Source organism: Polistes dominula, unplaced genomic scaffold, assembly GCF_049000335.1.
Source record: "Polistes dominula isolate Pdom_NZ unplaced genomic scaffold, Pdom_raw_medaka contig_31, whole genome shotgun sequence".
Taxonomy (NCBI): domain Eukaryota; kingdom Metazoa; phylum Arthropoda; class Insecta; order Hymenoptera; family Vespidae; genus Polistes; species Polistes dominula.
In genome coordinates this window covers 7,394,921-7,416,604 of record NW_028300925.1, presented here as the reverse complement: position 1 = coordinate 7,416,604, position 21,684 = coordinate 7,394,921, and the positions used below count along the sequence as shown (strand labels likewise).

Genomic DNA, 21,684 nt, shown 5'->3' with positions numbered 1-21,684 from the left:
TGGTATCTCTAGAGAAAATCTGATAGATCTTCGTTCGGATTAAAGTTTTCGTGTCCTTTCTTACGATCGGATTTCAACAACTGGTTAGAAAATTTATGATAGTATGCTAAATCGACGATTTTCACGTTTCAAGTGTCAAAAACGAATAAATTCAACAGCATACTACTACTCGACATCTCAAAATCCTCTCCTCCGAGAGAAGGAGTTGGCATTGGTATTAAAAGGGGATCTTGCATTGATTCTCAAGATGCAATGAAGGGTGACAAGGAGAGAAAAGGGAGACAAGAGAAGGGTAAGGTGGAAGTAGGGGAAATAGATGGATCTGGCGAAACGCCATTGTTCTTTTGCTCACAAGTCGAATCGTTTCTACGGAATTAACCTCGTGTCGTGATATGCAATTCGCGCGTCTGGCAATGCTCGAGACTATTTTTGTCCCAGACGAATCGCAGACGAGACGAAGGCATTCTCCGAAGATGTATCGACCGTCTTCTCTACTACTAAACCGTTCTCAACCTTAACCTTTTTATGCAACTCAAATTTTACGTAGTAAATTTCGCGAGACAAAATTGATATTACGAAAAAGTACAACCAAATTTATTATAGAAGGAAGAAGAAGAAGAAGAAATAATAACGTGTGAGTAAATAATGATACAAAGATACAAAGTGTGTTCGTTTGTTTGTTGATCAAAAAAAAAAATAAAAAAAAAAAATAAAATATTGGTCAATATTTACCTGTCTATTAAGAGAACATTTTCACCGACTCTTCTACGACAATAACCCCAGACCGGGATGGCATTGTAAGTAATGTTAATGGTCGAGTATTGAATAGGCTCGTTCGTTGTGCCAATGGTGCTGTCCTTAACGTTCACCTGCGTCACGAATTCACCCTGATATTCTGCAGGAAAGTAACAGCCCACCATGAATTGCGGATCGTAATCCTGCAGGACTTCGCTCGAGAGCAAGCTATTGTCTGCAAATGAAACGTAGATAATATAAATTATTATTTGATTTATTGTCGAGTTTAAAATACATATTTGTTCGGATTCTTATTTAAAAAGAAGAACAAAATGTATTTATCAAGAATATAATGAATATTTTATAGACGTTCGTTTTAATTAGTTAAGAAATTAATTAACAAGTGGGAAGCAAATTTCATGATGAAGATTTTTTTTCTCCCCTCCCCCTTTTCTTCTCCTTGAATTCGAATGCAGTATACAAGGTTCGTCTAATTTAATGTTTTTAATGAATTATACTTGAGGATGAAGAAAAGGAAGTTATTGGCCGAATTCTCATAACCTTCTTTGTTAACATCGTCGAAGACTTCAAATTAATTATCGCATCGGAGGTTTTTATCGTTGCAAGAACGGGTTTACATCGCTTGTTTGTATACAGTATATATATCGAAGAAATCTTAAGAGAGAGATAGTGCAAAGGCTTTCTTTTTTTGTCCTCGTCTTCTGCCACCCACATGTCGCACACCTAGCACTCCATAAAAGGTCATTACTGTTGTCGTTAAATACCTTGGGAAGAAGGCAGGTGTTAAGGTGACAGGTGGACCACCAGCAAATGCACATCGATGGAACGCGATACCTTATATTTTTTCATCTTTATTATAGAATTCGTGCAGTTTTTATTTTATATATATATATATATATATATATATATATATATTTGTATTTGATTGATTTTTATAACTTTTTAATTTATATTTTAAAGTTATGCAAGTAATAAAAATAACATTGGAAAGATTGATTTTAAGTAATTTATATTCAACTGATAATGTTGTTTAATTTTTATCAGATAAAATATTAACACGTTCCTTTCTTAGCTGAATTTGATCATGCCATATGTACCAAAAACTGAGGTATTAATAATAAATAATATTTAATTATAATTATAAAAATGAATTTCAACATGTACCGGAAACAGTACACGTGACAGGTAATGTGATTAAATTCCCCTTGTTTTATTGTTAGATGTGCATACTCTTTGATTTTTTAATTCGGACTAATTCTTTTCTCTTCATAAACAAAAACCATTTATCCACCTGCTTTCATTCATACATACACACACAGACACACAAACATATGTACATTCTTGCCACGTGCTCATCGTTCATCTATCTGTACAATATCCATTCTGAGAATCTATGGTTCTTTGTAACATTTTTCTTGCAGGCCACGCACATATATCGTTTTGTTTAAAAATTCTTTATTTGCACAATACACATATATATATATATATATATATATATATATATATCGTTTCGTTAGTTTATTCATTTCAATCACGTACCATACAATACGTAAGTATTTACCAATCCTGATGAAAAAAGAAGGAAAGGGAAAAGGATTGGATAATCTGGCGAATGCTTGCAAAGGCGATTTCAAAGTTCGAAGTAAACATTTCTCACGAGCCTTTAGGTGGAACGTGATAATAGGACGGGGGACTTTTTTGCAGGCTCAACCTTTCGCGAGAAAGAATTTGCTCGGTGAATCGTAATCGTCGGTTCTGTGGTATAAACATAACACGCTTGATTGCTTTCAGAATTTTTCTTTCTCTCAGTTTCGAGATCGATCGATAATAATCGATATGGTTAACGTACCAAAGGGTTGAATTTAGAAACGTAATTCTTCCCCCTCAACTCTTTACCCCAAATTATTTGCTTCTACCGATTCGTGTAAACTTTGACTGTACGTGCTTCGATTGAAAAATCTTAGTTGACGATTTAGTATAGAATAAAAAAGAAACGTGGCCAAAGTCTTAATTAATACGAATAAAAATTCTGAACGCATGCAGACAGTATTTAAAGACAAGTGTTTTATACGTCCCTTTAACATTATAATGTTTCCTGCACGAGAACATAACGCTTGTGTACATATATTTACCTATGTGTAATATGTGCAGCGGATGTTATTAATGACCCGAAGTATAATTATAACTTGAATGTAATTAAAAAGTAATTAAGATATCTTTGATAATATATTCACTCTATTTTCCGTCATTTTTATATAATATATTCTATAAATTCTACATATTATCTACCAATACTAATGCACTATACTTCATTTATATTACAATACTTAAAAATAATACATACATACAGTACTAGTTATTATAATATTAATTTATATATTATATTTTATTTAATTATTTATATTTATATTATATTTAAAATATTTGATATATATGAATAACCTAAACATTAAATGATAAGAAAATAATAAAAACTAAAAGTTATTTTAAATAGAATTTAGATTCCTACAAAATATTCAAATCACAATATCCGGTGAATAAAATCTCTCTTTCTATTTCTCTCTCTCTCTCTCTCTTTCTCTTTCTTTTTCTTTCTTCTTTTATGTCTGTCTCATTCTATCTTAAAAGACTGGCCATACGAGTGTAAGGCAGTTCTTGTTATAAGCAACGACGGGAAACGCGTAGCAAGGAAGACCGCAACGACCGCGCGATTCAACATCATTGTCAAGGATCCACGACCCAATCCTATTCGTCGTCGATCATGCTGCATCTTGTGGGGTCCAAGTACCTTTGAGCGCCCGCAGTAAACAGGATTGCTTGTACTACTCGCGCGTAACTACCTCGAGCTACTCGCTTTGCGATTAATCGAATCGTCTCTTGCAACTCTTTTTTTTAATTTTAATTTCTCTCCTTCATCTTCTTCTTCTTCTTCTTCTTATTCTTATTCTTATTCTTATTCTTATTCTTCTTCTTCTTCTTCTTCATCATCATCATCATCATCATCTTTTTCGTAGTAGGAAAGGGAAAATTTAACGAACCATAGAAATAGAATACAAATTTTGTAGTAAGAAAATATCAATCACTCTTTAAATCTCATTTGATTATTTATTTAATTATATTAATTTAGAAAATTTTTAAATTGAAATTGAATTTCGTATGAACGAAATAGAATCGTTTGAAGAAACACGTTTATTCGAATTACTTGGTACGATTCTTAACGGTTCTCTTTAACGTCAATATTAAACTGTTATTATACAGGTGAATAATAAACCTTCATGATATTCTAATCGGAATAATCTCGATTAAAATCCTTTAACATTATCAAGATACTCGAATAACTAGAGAACGAGAAAAAGAGAAAGAGAGAGAAAGCATTCGAGCGGGTTTACATTAGCATTACTTGCATTAGTAGGTAGATATACCCTCTTATCTACGTTTACGATATGTCTGTAAAGAATAAGGCAACGCCCGCTTTTTGCAGTGAGTCCCTTCTTCCCCCCCTTTCTCCTCTCTTTCCTCTTCCGTTCTTCCATACCTTCCATTATTTCGCTTCTCTCTTTCTTTCTTTCTCTCTATATCTTCTTATTTTGTATTTTTTTTCAATGTTGTTGCGGACTTGCCTCCTGTACGAAGATACCAGGTGTTCTCGTCCAGGAGGGTCCTTAATCCGTGCCTCCTGGTGAATCCTTAATGAATGGAAGATGCCCGATTCTGAATGATCACTTTGAAAATTAGAGGTTCTCCGCACCCAAGTAAAATAAAAGGATGGTAAAAGAGATAGAATGAGAATAAGTAGTAAAAGGTGTATGTAGACTGACATTATTTTAAGGACGGGTTTCTTTCTCCCAATACCTACATATACATGAATATATACACGTTTAATATCCTACTATTGATTAATGATTCTTCACGGACATAATCATTTCTTTTTAGTTACCTTCACGAAGTGAAAATTTTCCTTCTATGTTATTACTATTACTTTTTATATTTCACGGAATACATTTTGTAGAAATTGAACAATTAGAAGTTCATTTGGAAATATTGGATATTTGATTAGCATAAGCAAAAAGATTGAAAAAATAATTTTTGTAATATTAATATTAAGTAAAAACAATATAATATAATGTTTAGAACTTTTCAGCCTTCTTTTACGTATTAAAGATACAGTATTCATTTAATAAATAAGTAATACCCCTAAATAAGGAATCTATGTACCGTCCTCTTCGAAATTCACCTTCAGACTGGCACGTTGTCCTCTATACAAATTCTTTTATTGAATGTTTCTTAGATGACTTTCCGAATGTCGTGCATGTGTGGAACTATTATAATATTTTTAATAAAGACAATTTAAGATTATAACGTTCTAATTTTAATATTTTTTGCATTCTAATGTAGTTATTTTATAGAAAATCATATATACAACATTGAATGAAAGAATTTGCATAGAGGACAACGTGTCAGTCTGAAAGTGAATCTCGAAGAGAAAAGTACTTAGATCAATAATTTTGAGCTTTTAAACAACAATAGATACTTGTATCGATTAATTAACAATTATTAAAGTTTTTTCAACATTCTCACAATCAAAGTATGTCACATCTCTCCCTAGTCATCTTTCCATAAAAAAATGCATCTTGTTCAATTGTTAATTGACTGTAGGTTCTATCTCCCTCTTTCTCTCTTTTCGTATCGTTTTATAATATTTTATTTATTATAATAAAAGTATTTTTTTTAAAATTGTTATCCCAAGTGGTATTATATTTTTATATGTAAGTTAATCTTTGTATTTATTCTCCACCTTTTTTAGACAAGAATGGGTGATAAATTTTATTCTATTTTAATCAAATAGATAAATTATAAATATAATAATTATATTATTTATATTATACAGTTAATCATAGAATAAATTTTGTTTTAATTTGTTTTTTTGTGTTAGTTCATTGTCATAATTACTTCTACAAATGAGAAGTCGAGTGTAATCGTTTTAGCAAGAGAATCGTGTATTTCACTTTCTTTCTTTCTCTTTTTTCTCTTTCTCTCTCTCTATTTCTCTTTTTATGATAAGCGATCTCTTGGGGCACGTCTAGGTATTTCCTGACTAGGTGATCGTTCTTAAAGTCGCTCGAAACGGAGACAGTTCCGATGAGATCTCGAAAGATACTTTCGATCGGAGCACGAGGTCGAGGACTTTGAAACCGTGCGAAAGGTGTGGCCGTGTTATTGCATTCGGACCATCTATATTACACTTCCACTATTATATATATATATATATATATATATATATATATATATATATATATGTAACATACTATGTCATTTTATTTAATAACAATTTTAGTACTTATAATAAAACATATCAATTCATTGCACTTCCATTTGATGAAAATTCCAAAATGAGGATAAAATTGTATGTGAGTTTTATTTCTTTCTTTTTTATGTTTTTTTTTTCTTGAATAGACGAGAAGAAACAGCTGATCGTAGTTTATCAAATTTAGAACTTCAAAGCAGTGCAAAAGATTTATTATAAGTAATGTTATTTAATAACAATGTTGTTATTGTAAAACATATGTTTCAAATGTTAATGGAAGTGAGTTTCGTTTGATGAAATTTTTAAGTGAAGATATATAGGATCTTATTTTAAGTTTCATTTTTTTTGTTTTTTTTTTCTTTTTGGCTAGACGAGAAAAAGCAGCTGACCGTAGTCCATCAAACTGGTCGTGAAAGAGACGTCAAAGCTTTGAGAAAGGTGTAGTCTTGTTATTGCATTTGGTCCCCACCCGATATCATGTAAAGTGTTACGTGTAATATATTATTAGTAATATTATTTAATTATCATCTCTCTATTTATTTGGTAAATATTTTATAAAACAATCGATAACACAGTTTATATAAATATTTTTATTTAAAATACTGATGAAAAATCGAACAAAACTAAAAACATCCTTTAACAAAAATTCCCAATATTCTTGTAATTAAGGATACATATTGTTTTGTTTGTATTCATTTGAAACATCAATAAAAAAAAATAAAAGAAAGATCTATAACTGCAAACCCTTTAACAAGAATTCAAATATTCCCATTAAACATATGTGTGAAACGTTAATAGAAACGAAGATAAAAAATAATATACATTTCTTGTTTGTATTTTGATTTTTTTTTGGACCGTAGGATAAGAAGCAGCTGGCCGTAGTCCATCTAACTAGATGTCGTGGATGAGACTTCAAAGCCGTGCGAAAGGTGTGGCACGCAGTACGGGATCTCCGGAATTATGAGACCTCATGGGTTTGGTTCTCAGGAACCTGAGACCACCGAGTTCAGCCGTACATAATGCACGGAGGAGCGCGACAAGCACCGCGAAGAGGAACGCAGAGAACGAGCTGCTTTGCTCGGGCATTACACTCCTTCTCCCTACCCCACCCCCTCGTCGCTATATCCCTTTTTCTTTCTCTTTATTTCTCTTCTCTACCTCTCACCCTTCAAACTCGCTTCCTTTACTCCTACGAACGTTTTCGTGTTTAGGCAGGCACTATCTTATTGTAAATGTGTATTTGTGATTCATCGTTTCTCTTTTATATTATGTATATAGACTCACATATATCTAATTCTTTTTTTTTCTAAACATATTAGGTATTCAAAATTATTCATAATTTCTTGTTCAACAAGAAAAAAAATAAGTCTACTTTTTACAACGAAAGAATTAAAATTTAAGTCAATGACAAATATTACTTTTTTTGATATAATTTATGTTTAATTATGATCGACTTAATGAATACGAACTATAAATTGTTATGTGCATTTAATATTTGTAAACTTAGCATTCAAAATAAACAGTAGTTGGAAATATAAAATATTTTTTATGTAAGAGAGAGAGAGAAAGAGAGAAAGTATCTAAACGTAAGAAGTGGAAATACGATGGAGAACATCGATGCAGCAAGTCGAATTATCGTAAGTCGTATAAATGTAAATCCTTCATTCGTGGCTCATGGTTGCAGCAGCAATGCATGCATGCTCCATGCGATTATCTCGACGTACGAGTAGTGCGAGAAACGAAAGGGGAGAGGAGTGCATCCACGAATGTGCACTTTGTATTTGTTCGGTTACCTGACACTCTTTCTACTTATATCCACATATGTATATATATATATATTTATGTGTACGTATGTGTTTATGTGTATATATTTATATACATACATATGTATGTATAAAGCGTAAAGAGTCGTTGCGTGCATCGAATCTCTACTTACTCGTCATTCGTTGCACATCGTAGGATACGCGTCAACCGTTTCTATTAATGCTTATTCATTTCTTTCATTTTCTTATTGTTAGATGTCATCTATTCTTCGTGCGATTTAAAATTGAATTGTGAAGAAAAATCCGGTATGTTAAAAAATTTCTTTAATAAATAACAATAAATAATTATTTTGAAAAAGATTTATGAAATATTTCACACACACATGTCGTAATCAAATGAATTAAAATTTTGTATGAATAAAAAACAAAAGAAAATGATTAACTATTTTGTAAAAACTAGAAGGGAAAATATTAATAAATTACTGACCAATAATTTTGTACAATTTACAAATATTTCTTCTCAAACTGAATTTACATAAATTACATGTATAATCAATTGAACGTATCTCAAATTTAATGAAAACGATTTCATGTTAAAACGAAAAAACCACAAAGTCACGGTTTTACTTTCGATATCTTTCAATAAAAAAAAGAAGACAAAAAAATAAAAAACCTAAAGAAGATACCGATCTGTGGTTGTCATCCTTCTAGTGGAGATTCTTGCGGTCATTTGTCAAAGAAATAAGAAATACAAGAAGTAACATCAAAGAAAAGTTTACCGATATTTTTATTCTTCTTGTTTTTTTAAATTTAACAATTTAGAGAAAGATTTGTTTTTTATTATTAACTTCATAGAGGGGAATAAAATAAAATATTAAATGTTGAAAATAATTCGTAATAGTATTTCCGCTTTGCTCGCACTTAAGTTTCTTCTATGTAATACTTAACGTTCTTGGTGTGCATTCGCTTAAACACAAAGGGATCTTCGTAATAGACCGCAGGGCATGTTTACGAGAAGGCGCCCGAGTAAACCGATATCAAGATGATAGACGAGAAAAACGAAAAATAAAGATAGAAAGAGAAAGAGAGACGGGATAAAACGCGTTGCAACGCGTTTCAGCGCGAAAAACATGTACACGCTTGAAACCTAGATCGATTAACGGACTGTTGAAGTGTGTGTGAAATGTGAACTTGCTTAGCTCGTTTATAACTAATACAAAAAAATACCCCACGATTACATTTCTCAAATATTTTCCAACGGTCTTCTAACAACGCGATAAGATTGTTACAATAAATATATTTTGATAAATATGTAATGTATAATGTAAATTAAATACAATAGAATATTAAAAGAAAAGTTTTTAGATAAATATCACATAATATTAGATAAAAAAGAAATATATTAAAATAATCATTTAATTTTTAATATAAAATACAGCTATATAAATAAAATAAAATAAATTGTTCTCTATTAATATTAATTATTCCCCCCCCCCAAAATAAGAATACCCTTCTGCAATATATTATTTATATATTAAATAAATTGTTACAATTTTGGTAAATATTCAATGTTTGATATAAGTTAAATACAATAGAGTATTAAAAAAATTTTTTAGATAAATATCACATAATATTAAATAAAGAAAAATATATTAAAATAATGATTAAATTTTTAATATGAAATATGGTTATATAAATAAAATAAAAATATATTACAACATAATAATTAAATTTTTGATATAAAATATGGCTATATAAATAAAATAAAAATAAAGTAAAATAAAATAAAGTAAAATAAATTGTTCTCCACTAATATTAATTACTCCCCAAAACATTAAAATACTCTTTTGCAATATATTATTCATATATTAAATAAATAACCATTCGATTATATTTAAAATCCATCTTCCTAATCTTTCTTAATAAAAAGGAAAAGCAAGTAATAAGAAAAAAATAAACGAAGTTTCCCTTTAAATCCTTTTAATTCGTTCGATCGTTCGTGTGACACGCAAAACGACTCGATATATATTCCCATGGGTGTTAAAGTACATACTATATATACGCGTGCGTGTACACGTACATATAAAAGGGAGAATGTAAGCGAATGCGATAATGAGTTCTGCGAGCGCAGCTGGAAGCGCGTTAGGGCGACGATCACTATAAATTATTTCTTATTTATCGTCTAGGGCTGGTTTGTGTCGTCTATATAGGTAAAGTGGTAGAAGGAAAAGGGATTGGGAAAAAGGTCCATGTTAAGAAGAAAATCACGAGATTCTTCTATCTTCTAATAAGCCTCAGTCACCTTTTTTTTTAGCAGATAATCCTAATACTTCACGCCTATCCACTTATTTTCACTCATATAAATAAAATGTCAATTAAGTTCTATTTAATTTATTATTTTCTAATGTTTATATTATTTCTGGAATTGAAAAATATGTTTTAAATCATAGAAACATAAAAATAGAAACATAATAACAAAAAAAAAGAACTAGTTTTTACCAGTTATCAATAATTTGTAGCTAAACCTGAATCTTAATATTTAATGTAATTAATATATAAATATATAAAAATGTAATTTAGTGTAATATATTTTATTTTATAATATATAATATATAAATGTAATTTAGTGTAATATTTTATTTTATCTTTTGTTTTTATTGCATATAAGAATTATGCATTTTTTTTATTTTTTATAGATTTATAGAAGATATTATAAAAATGTAATTTCTGTCAATATTTTTGTCTTTCACCGTAACATGTAGATCTATTTTTATATAATATGTATCATATGTGTAAATTTAATAGTGACAGGTAGCAGAAGTTAGTAGAATATTAATATCCTCGCTAGATATTACGTTATAACGTCAGGATTGTTAGCTCGAAGGATAATAAAAAAAGGAGTGAAGGTAATAAATGAGTGATTAATTGTTTCGACAAAGAAGTATATTACCTTAGTGCACGCGTGTCGTTTCCTCATGCAAATCTGACAGTGATTACGCGGTCGAACGATTAAAGGGTAGCTTCGATCGACTTGGAACGATCATAGTCATACGATACATAGTCGAAATACCGGTTCGATGCAAACAGTAGTAACCGATGATGTGAAATCATAAATGAATAAGTAAAAAAGAAAAAAGATAAAAGATAAAAGAAGGTAGAAGCTCTTCAATATTTTATCTGCAGTTCAAAAGGTTTTGAAAATTCAATCTTTTTTTTTTACTATTCCGTGCTGTTGCTGCTGTTCAAACACTCTACTTTACGATCATCGCGTTGTTTGAATTCCTGAGCAAGCGTGGGACAAGTTCGAAGGACAGTTTCTGGTTGAAAGTGAAAAAGAGGAAATCAAGATATACGAGGGTTTCAAAAGTCGCTTTGTCGACAAAATAAAAGGGAAAATACAAAATCAATATTGATTCATTGTATAACTATGAGATATGAATCTTTAGTTGGTACTGTTCAAAAATTATGAAATTACGTTATACCAAAATTACAAATATCTAACATAAGTTTTCTATTTTGTAAAACGACTTTGAAACACCATGTATATGTGCTGGTAATTATGATGGTAGTAAACCAACGATAAATCAAAAAAGTTTACTAAATTTATTTCGATTGATTTTATATTAAAAAAAATAAATAATCAAATAAATTTTTGTTACAATTTTATTTTTAATTTAGTTTACCAACATAATTACTTGGGCACATATTTTTTGTTATGTCTATACGTCCCAGTTAAAGTTTCGTTTCCCAACCTTCGATAAACAGAGGACATAAACGGAACGAGGAGGAATGGTAAAGCCAGTTAGAGTAGTGCCGGCGGAAATGAATGTTTTAACGGGAAGAGATAGGAAATATCCACGTTGCTCGAGTTTAACCTGCTCTGTGTCGACGTCCTCTTTCTTTCTTTCTCTTTCTCACCCTTGAGGCCACCAAGCTGATAAGCTAACATGATATACATGTATATATGTGTATATATATGTAATATTTAAGAAGGTATGCAGTAGGTAGGAAGAAGAGAAGGTTATATTTACTCCCGTGTGTTCACGTATGCCACGTATATATATTAAAACTAGTACACACACACACACACACACACACACACACACACACACACACACACACACACACACACACACACACACACAGACAGACAGACATTCACTCTCACGTGCAAACACGCATAAGATACGCATCGTCTCTTCCTTATACGCAAATGCACCGACGCGACGCGTGCTTGGACGCGTGAGCACGTAAACGTAAAACGTTCATGGGGATCACGAGAATGCATGATCTCAAATTTATTTATCATCCTACAGAGAACGCGTTCAAATAATTATTTCAATTGTAAATTATTTTCTTTTTATATTAAAATGTAAAAAAAAGTGAATACATATGAAATTTATATTTCTATACTTTTGCAATTGATTTTGAATCAAATGCGATATTTTAGATTATTAGTAATATTAAATATTAATTAGACATATATTTTTTATTTAATTTTATTTCTCATAATTTAGTACGAAATAATATGTCACGCAATTCGTAAGATCACCATCATCTTATAAAAATACTTTTATCTAACGGAAACTCGTTATTACACGTGAATCTCGATTTTACTCAAGACCGTACTCTTTATATTCCTTTCTAATTACTAACATATCCTTTTTTTTTTTTACATCCGTACAAAAAACTTTTATTACGGAGAGAATTTAAATGAAAGGAATCAAATAATTTAATTCCATAATATCCTTATGATTTCATACATTTTTCCAATCGAAATGGTGTGAAGAAAAATTTCAATAGCATACGAATGACATTATTATTACTATTAATGTTTTTTGATTTATCGATGAATCTTTGTAAAAAACAAAACATTTCTAAGAATAGAAGTAAAGATAACAAAATAATCTAATAAGATAAAACATGCAGATAATTAATAGCTTATTGGCAGTGTATTGACCTGTGTCTCTTGTTGTAGTCAACGAGATACTACAGGAAGTAGTAAAGTCGTACAAAAACCTTACAGAATTATATATTAAAGTATTTGCAACCTTTCAAGTTAGACACTCGAGAAAGTGCGAGATATTTTCACATTGTTCGAAATCGACAATCGTATCGTATATCTGATGCGAACTGAAAATAAAAAAAAACTATTAAAATAAAATAAAATAAAAATAAGAAAAAAATGTAAATAAAAATGAATAAACATGAAAGTTTAATCGATCGTCGGGTATAAGGATAGAGGTGAAAAATGTTTCCTACGAGAGGATTAAGTTAACCGTTGGTATATAAGAAGAGAGAAGTATCGCGTTACAACTCACCCGTCCTAATACCAGTTGTAAAGGTATAAAAGAACTTGTCAATGCTGAAACTTGTCGAGTATTTGCTAACGATCGCCAACAATTCTTATCATTTCTTAGAAGTGTACGAAAAAAATTTTTTAAAATCCAAATTATTTTTATTCGAATTAATTTATTACAATTATTGCTATTTAAATCTAATTGTATTCTACGTACGAATTTGAAATTAAATAATTATAATGCAAGAAGAAATAAATTAAATGTATGAAACAAGAACAATTGTACGTTTTCTTTTTAAAGTTAGACAATTAAAGTACAGAATAAAAATTTTGGAATGGAAGATGAAAAGAGAAAAGAAACGATTACTATTTGCGTTTATTGTGTAACGATTACGAAAAATCGAGTGCATCGAAACGAAGCATTTAAACGTCACGCTTTCTGAAGAAACCTCGTCCTCGTATGCAGGTGAAAACTTCTACTATTAATCCTGAACATCTTTTAATATGAAATTCTTCGGTTATAAAGAAAAGAAAAAGAAATTCACATAAACAAACATAATAGAAATGAGAAAAATATATAAATAATTGAAATTAGAACGAACAGAATACTTAACATTCAATGTAATCATTTAAATAATTACAAATCAGATCACGTTGATTAATAAATATGTAAATTACAGTGCCTTATTAGACGAGTAAAGAAAATAACTGTTACAAGAGATCTATCTATAACTTCATTATTTTTGGTTAGGCGTTCTGGTATTAAGCTTTACGAGCTCATAAAGAAGGAGAATTTATAGATCACATTAGTTCTTAAACGACACTGCGGTTTGTCTTCGGCGCCACTTCGAAACATTTAGACAACTTCAGCTATTTATTTCTCGTGATTTTGCATCCAAGAATATTAATTACTCCTTTTAAATTCAAGCATAATGGATCGTCAAGCGATCGATCATTTACTTCCCATTAATTAACAATCCTTGCATTTCATAATCTTTAAAAAAAATTGAGATAAATCTAAGAATAAAAATGATAAAAATCTTTTTTATTCAGAAGTGTCCTTGAACGTGACGTTTCTTTTTATTTTTTTCAAAGATTCTTTGTCGACCTTTCTTCTTTGTATAACTCAATGGACTGTATCGCAAAACACTGTCGGGTCATTAGGAGGCCTTTAATCGCGCAATAAAAGTCTTCTGTCTTTCTCTTCCCTTCACCCCTTCACCCTGCCTCTTCTTTCTCTCTTTTTAGTATACCAAGAAAATCAGCACGATTCACATCCGGTGGTCTGCTGCTGTTACTGCTGCTGTAAGAGAGTGTGTATACCCCACTACAAGAGAAAGAAATATATAATGGTAAAGAAAAAAGGGGGAGAGAGAGAGAGTGAGCTTGCAAAAAGCGACCTTGGATAATCCTGACTGGTATCTCTCGATCGAGTTTCGTCCTCGCGGCTAGGATTCAACAGACTTAGCTGTTAGCTCAGCCATATGGTCGAAAAAGTGGAATCGCATCTTCTTCGGCTTCTCCATCATCATTTTTAATGTGGTAGACATGCCAAAACCGTTGCCAGATGATGCTACTACAACCGAGAGAACCAATATTTCCAGCAACCACCCTTTTACCAATCCCTTCCAACCCCTCCCCTACTCTACTCTACCTACCGTTTCTTTCTTTATCTTCTTTTAGTCTTTTTTTTATTCTTCTTGTTCTTCAACTACACTTTTCAAACTCAACTCACCAATAACCTTCGCGTGTAGCCAGAATTAAGAGCTTCCGCAGGACAAAAGTATAGGTATTATCGGTCTGGTGGGTCCGACCAACCTTCCACGTAGTTTGACTCGTCGATACACAACAAGATACCCAAAGATTGTTCTCCTTGTGCTAAACTCAAGGCACAAGGATCTTTACGATCCTTTAACGATCATCGCGAAATGTTTTTAGATTTTCACGCTCGTTTCCCTTTTTGCCACGTTCTCGTCATCGTCGTCGTCGTCTTTGAATCGTAAATATTCTCGTGACTTCAAAAACTAATGTAAGAAAAGTTCGCGTGAGTGAAAAGAACCAAAAAGAGAAAATCTACGAAAAAAGATTGAACGGAGATGAGAAGAAGAAGAAGAAGAAGAAGAAGAAAAAAAAATAAAAACGATAGGAGGGAGAAGAAACAACTCTCGGACAAAAATTCTTTTCCCATGAATCTTGAAGCCGGAAGAAGCGGGTACGTACGTATATACACCTACCGGAAGTCGGTCAACCCAAAAGAGAGGCTTGGAAAAAGGCGAAAGGGATTTAAAAGATGAGGAAGGGGGAGAGAGGATAAGTGAGCCCCTAGCTGAGCTCTTCTGCGAAGAACGAAACTTTATCGGCGACCTAAGTAAGGAATCGTTTGTTCTCCCTCAAAGCAACAACAACAGCATCAGCATCAGGAACAGCAGCAATAAGAATAAGGAACAGAGTACTTGGGAACCTACGATTTCTTGGACGTCTTGGACGATAGTAAATGAAAACGAAGGGGAAAAAATTATAAGGAGGGTTGGGGGAGGAGGAAATCGAAGGGAGACGGTGGAAAGCAAAAGAACCGTAATAAGAGATAAAAGGGTTCGTTACACAAAAGAGGAACCGGATGATGCTGCGGTTCGTTCGGTGGAACGGGCTTACAAGCAAAGCGTCATCAACTTGCCGATCTAATCGTCGAACGTACAACCTCCGCGACGATCATTTCCGCCGTTTTAACCTCCATCTCCTATCTCCCTTAAAAGAAACGATACTAATCTTCTTTTCTTCATCCTTTCGCGTAAATCTCTCTACAAGTTTTTATCATTGAAACATTATGACAAAGGATGGTGACGTGTGTGACTCGTGTGTGTGTTGATTTTTTACGTGGAAAAAGGTTTCATCCGATTATCCTAATTTTATTTAAATATTTTTAATCCTGTTATCTATATTAGGTCGATTAAAAATTTGTAATTTTGGTAAAAAATTTATTAATTAACTTATTCGATTTATTTATTATATCGGTGGTAGTTTAAAAGAAATAGGCGTGCACACCTCTATTTGGTACGGCAATCTTTCGAGTTTCTTTCAAAGAGAAAATGAATCTTGGAATTCTTGATAGTAACGATGCCGACGGTGCGATTAGGGTCGTTTAGAAGTCACGGACGTATTATGGATAGGGAGCATATCTTCGAGTCAATTAAGGAACGAAAGACCGCACCTGTTCGTTCTTCCTGCACTCCTTCTTCTTCTTCTTCTTCTTCTTCTTCTTCTTCTTCTTCTTCTTCTTTTATTCTTCTTCTTGATCTTTTTCTTCTTTTCTTAGTCTTCTCCTTTCTGCGTTAGTTCGCATATGCGCTTTCATCTTCTCCCTACGATCTTCTTTCTTTCCCTTTCGTGCCTATTTCTGCGCTCATTACGTTCAACCAACGAGAGGTCGCACGAATCGTTCGACTTTTATTTCATCCTTGAAATTAACCATTAATGGAAGGAGAATCTTGCACTGAACAGAGAGAAAGAAAGAGTGATAGAGAGACAAGAAAAAAAAATTAAACTTAACTCTTTCTCTCTCTTTCTCGACGTGTGCAAAATTAAAGCGAGCGAATCTTTCTGAAGCTTCTGAGGTTCCGTGATGCGAACCATTTCTAATGTAAGACTAATTATAAAGCATCGTCCTTATCGAAGAACCAGTTTCAAACGAGATCGTTTCTAGCTGCCAGAGAGTCAAACGGAATAAAAGATATTCGTTTTTAATCATAGTCCTATAGAATTTACTACCGTGACCTTTAAATTCTTTTGGTAAAAAAAACATATTAAAAAAAAATGTAACATTAATTTGGTCATCATTGTTTTGTAAAATATAAATTTGTTAGCATTTATTGTATAATATAGAATAAAAAAAAATTATTATGATAACCAAATAATTTAGAAAAATAAAAGAATCGAAAAAATCCCTTAAAATTCGAATCATTGAATTACTACTATGATCATGTTAACTAGTAAATCAATTCTATATTTATTCCTAATTTATTATAATTACTGAATATTTTAACATACTAGTAAAAATTTTCAAATGTAAAATAAATTATTCATAATTTATTAAAATTACTAACTATTTTAATATACTATTTTCAAATACTGATACTTATAATAAATAGTAGCTAATAGTAAGATAAGAAAAAAAAGAAAAAAATAATAATAATAATAAAATTAGACAACTATTTCATTTATTATGTTCAGAAAATAAAAAAAAATAAATAAAAGTTTTAACACTTTGGATGCACTTTGAGTTTTCGATTGTCAATCTAACTCGCGAACGTTAGCAGAATTATTATACGTACTTACGTCCTATTCGCAAAGATCGTAGTATAAGTAAACGTTCGCCTTTATTTTTTTGTTCTTTTTATTTTTTTTTCTAAATGTAATCGCTTCGTTTCCTGTTGTCCGCCGGCTGTCTGTCGGAGTATAAATATACGCGGCATACGAACACCACCAGGACGCGCATGGCACGGCTAAACGAGAATATATCGACGTTTACGCATCGTCGATTGAACGAAATTGACGTTAAAAGTTAAAACAAAGAGGAACAGTTTACCTCATCTCTTTTCTTTTAACATCCAAAGTACATAAATTACATAGAACTTCAAAAGAATCCTACATGTTTTTTCGAATAATTAAAATCGTGAAAAAAGATTTCACACTGTTGTTTTTTTTATTCTTTAATTTATTAGAAGACTGTTTATCATTTCCAAGAATGTATTTTGTTGATAGAGTGATTTAACGTTAGATTCGTGAATTTTTATTTCGTACCTAATAACTGAAACATTTTTTTAATATTAATTTGTAATAATTCAGATCGATCGTTTTTTTTCATTTATATTTTGTATATATATATATATTATATTTGATTTTATTATTTTTAGATTGTATATTTGATGTTATATGTTCTTATAAGATTATTTAATTATTTAAATATGTTCAGCAATACGGCGTGTTTCATTTTCATTAAAAATTAGACGTATAATAAATACTTGTAAATTAGATATTAATGTTCAAGAAAGAAAAACAAGAATAAAGAAAAATAAAGAAAGAAAGATAGAAACTCATCGATAATATCAGCACGTATCTGTAGACATAGTGCGCGAGATTATCGATTCGTGAGTTTCACAGTCTGGTCCAAGCTTTCCTGCTGCGTAACAACACGAAGGAAGTTCGCAACATGAAAGTTACCTCCCTTTGAGAGTTCCTCTCTCTCACTCTCTCTTCTGTTTTTCTTATTCCCTTCTCTTTCTTTTTTTATTTATTTATTTCTTTTTACAATGACTGGACTTATGAAAGCAACATTGAAGTAAATGCGAATACTAAGTTGCATACAACGATGCAACAAAATCTTTCTTCTTTTGCTCTTGTCCTATAAGAGTTTATAATAATAATATTAATAATAATAATAATAATAATAATAATAATAATAATAATATAGCGTTTAGTATTTCTCACATACATACACAATATATTTCTCTTTCTTATATTGCCGATGCAAAACCAACGTGTTGTCTGACGGAAGCAAGGCGTTTACCATTACCACTGGTTTGCTGCTGACGGCACTTAATCAAACATCTTCGTTACGGTACGTTCAACGCATTACGATCTAATTTCTCAACACTTATGATTATGTGTATATTTCTTTCTTCTTCTTTATCATTTAAAAAAATCTTGTTGTTTGACACATTCGAAATAACGACAATCATTTTATCATTTTTAGAAAATATATTGTTCAATTATTTTATAGGACAAAAAGAAAGGTTTGGTTTTTTTTTACTCATAAATATTACTATATAGTTATAAATGAGATGAAATTATTTCTAGGTTAAATGAAGCAAGAAAATATTACAGAGGGAAACAAATTATTGTATAGTTGAGTGAATTTACGAAGAAATACAATCGAACTTTTTATATAACCCCCCATAACGTTGATCATAATGTTCTTCCAATCAACGATAAAAATATTATTTCGTTTACGATTTAAACAAACTTTCTTTAACACCTTCGAAACGACGTAATAATTATTTAATCATTTTTCTACTAATATTATTAAATTATTATTACACGAGAAGTAAGTTTTTTCTTGCCTTCGCTATAAATAAGATGAGAGATAATTTTAAGCTTAAATGAAGCGAAATAAAATAACGGGGTTGGGTCGTAGGGAGGGGGTGGAAGTTAAGGTTGAGGTTGAGGAACAAAATGATGGTCGAATGAATTTATGAAGAAATATAATCGAAGTTTTACGTTTGTTCATCGTGCTCGTCCAACCGAAATCATTGGAAATGTTCATGTTCGATATTGATCTACGGAAAATAGAAACGGATTTTCAAACGTCTACGATTATTATATATGTTTCTTCTTTTTTGGAGAGAAAAAAAGAAAAAGGAAGAGATAGATAGAAAGAAATAAAGAAAAAAAAGAAAATTTCTAAATATAACGGTCTGGCGAACATAGAGTGGCGAAACAGCTGAGCGCGTTTCGTTCGAAGAACGGAAAGCTTTGAGAGAACCCAGCTCTCCACAATTTTCTACTTTCGTATACCGAAATTATCGAGCAAAAGAGAAGGCTGAAAGTTCACGAAACTGAAGGAGAGATAGAGAAAATAAATCTTCTCTTTTTTTATTCCTTTTTTCGTTTTTTATCGACATGAAAAACGTAATTTTTACTCTCTTTCTTTTTTTTTTTTGTATAGAATGAATTATAAGTACAATAAATAATTCGATGATACGTCCAGGGGGTGTGTATACTTTTTGAGAATAATATTTCTTTGTAAAGAAAAGAAAAATGTAGCTGCTATTTATTGGTGTAAATATTTTTATATTATTTTCAACATAAAAAATAATGATCTCGTCATTTTTATGATCAAATATTAGCATATAACGTTGAAAAAAAACCAGTTAATTATTTTTATTTAAATATTGATAAATTGTTTATTTTTTTTGTCCATAATATTCATAAATATTGAAACATTTAATTAACAAATTAATGATCGAACAGATACAAATGAACAAAAAAAAAAAGAAAAAAATGTCTAGGCACGTGACAGACGAGTCCATCGGTGTTAACGTCATATGGCTAGGCCGGTTAGGTTGCAGTAGAAAATATCGGGGAAGAAAAAAAACTATAAGAAAAAAGAGTGCAAAAAAAAAACGTGCAAAAAAGATAACACCTGTCGATCTGAGGTGTCACGTGCCTTTCCTCGATGGAATCTCTCTCTTTTTCTGCTTCAAAAAGTGTGATTCGTGTTCGCGTGCGAAGCCAAAGTGTAACTGTGAGAAATAGAGAGAGAGAAAAAAGCAGAGAGAAAGAATGGAATGAAAAGAGAGAGAACATCCGGCTTTTCACGAATGGGACACATGTCGTACGTGCACCAAGCAACAGTCAGGATGTTGAAACCTTATCGACGAATAGTATTCGATAAACTTCTTCTTCTTCTCTTCATTAGTTAGATTCTAATGTCATTGGACTGTATGTCTCTGTGTTGCATATTCATTTATTCACTCACATATACATATGATTAAAGCCCTAACTGCATCGCGTGCTTTTTATATCCTGCAATTACCGGAGAATTTATACGCTGATACAGATTACATATTGCTACGTATGTAATTATTAGTTATTACAAAAAATAAATAGATATATATAAATCAAGAATTGTTCGATACAATCGTTAGAAAGATCTTTCCCTTTTAATCCTTATAATATAATTTTGTTTGATTATATACCGTATATATATATAGTCGCTTTATCGAGGGAAGAATAATACAAAGTTAATATTGGTTTATCAATTGAATTATTAGGTTGTCTGAACAATTTGTACAGATTTATAATTGGATATATATATTCGATATTTATTTTGTATTAATAAATATATAAAGTATAAATTTAATATTCTATATAAAAAAATATAATATATATATATTTAATATATAATATATTTTGTATTCTATATAATTATATTTTATTCATATTGTATTATTAAAATTATTAGCAGACAAACACATATACGTAAAAATCAAAAATTATTGTAATTATATTAGTCAAATCAAAATAAGAAATATTTAAATAAAATAATGAAGTTTCATAATAAATAGTTCATTAAATATTCCTAATATTTTTTATAACCAAATGAAATATATTTTTTCTATACATAGATCCCCTGTTGTTTTCCCTCTGAAATTATTGAACTATATCTAGCATTTAATATTGTATAAAATGATAACAGAATGAATTATTTTAGATAATGCTTAAATGACGGTCTGTTTTTCATCATCAAGTATTATCATTGAAAGTCAAGGAATAAGCAGCTATGAGGATAAGCTTAGTTCCTCGATAGAATAACGTAACGCCCACGGGAAAGTCGAATAAAACGCATGCCTCGTTCGTTTACGTATACACAACCTATCACACCACACACAGCATTCTTGCGGAAGAATAATCCAAAGAGAAAGAAAAGTGAAAAGTATTCATAGTCCCTCCTCCTCCTCCTCCTCCTCTTCCTTTTCTATTTCAACTTCCACCTCCTCAACTAC

At 30.9% G+C, this 21,684-nt stretch overlaps 1 protein-coding gene and 1 long non-coding RNA gene across 3 annotated transcripts in view; one reads left to right on the top strand and one right to left on the bottom strand.

Moving 5' to 3' along the window:
* Window positions 1-21,684, bottom strand: part of LOC107074003 (uncharacterized) — a 48,478-nt gene that overhangs the window by 11,244 nt on the left and 15,550 nt on the right. For both annotated transcript variants that reach the window (XM_015335010.2, XM_089171137.1), the window contains one exon: window positions 733-970. In XM_015335010.2, coding sequence (XP_015190496.2) covers window positions 733-970 — 238 coding nt within the window. The remainder of the gene's footprint in view (window positions 1-732; window positions 971-21,684) is intronic.
* LOC149033008 (uncharacterized) lies at window positions 376-9,295 on the top strand. The gene is made up of 2 exons (XR_016176108.1): window positions 376-634; window positions 6,922-9,295. It is a non-coding gene; the product is annotated as an uncharacterized LOC149033008 (long non-coding RNA).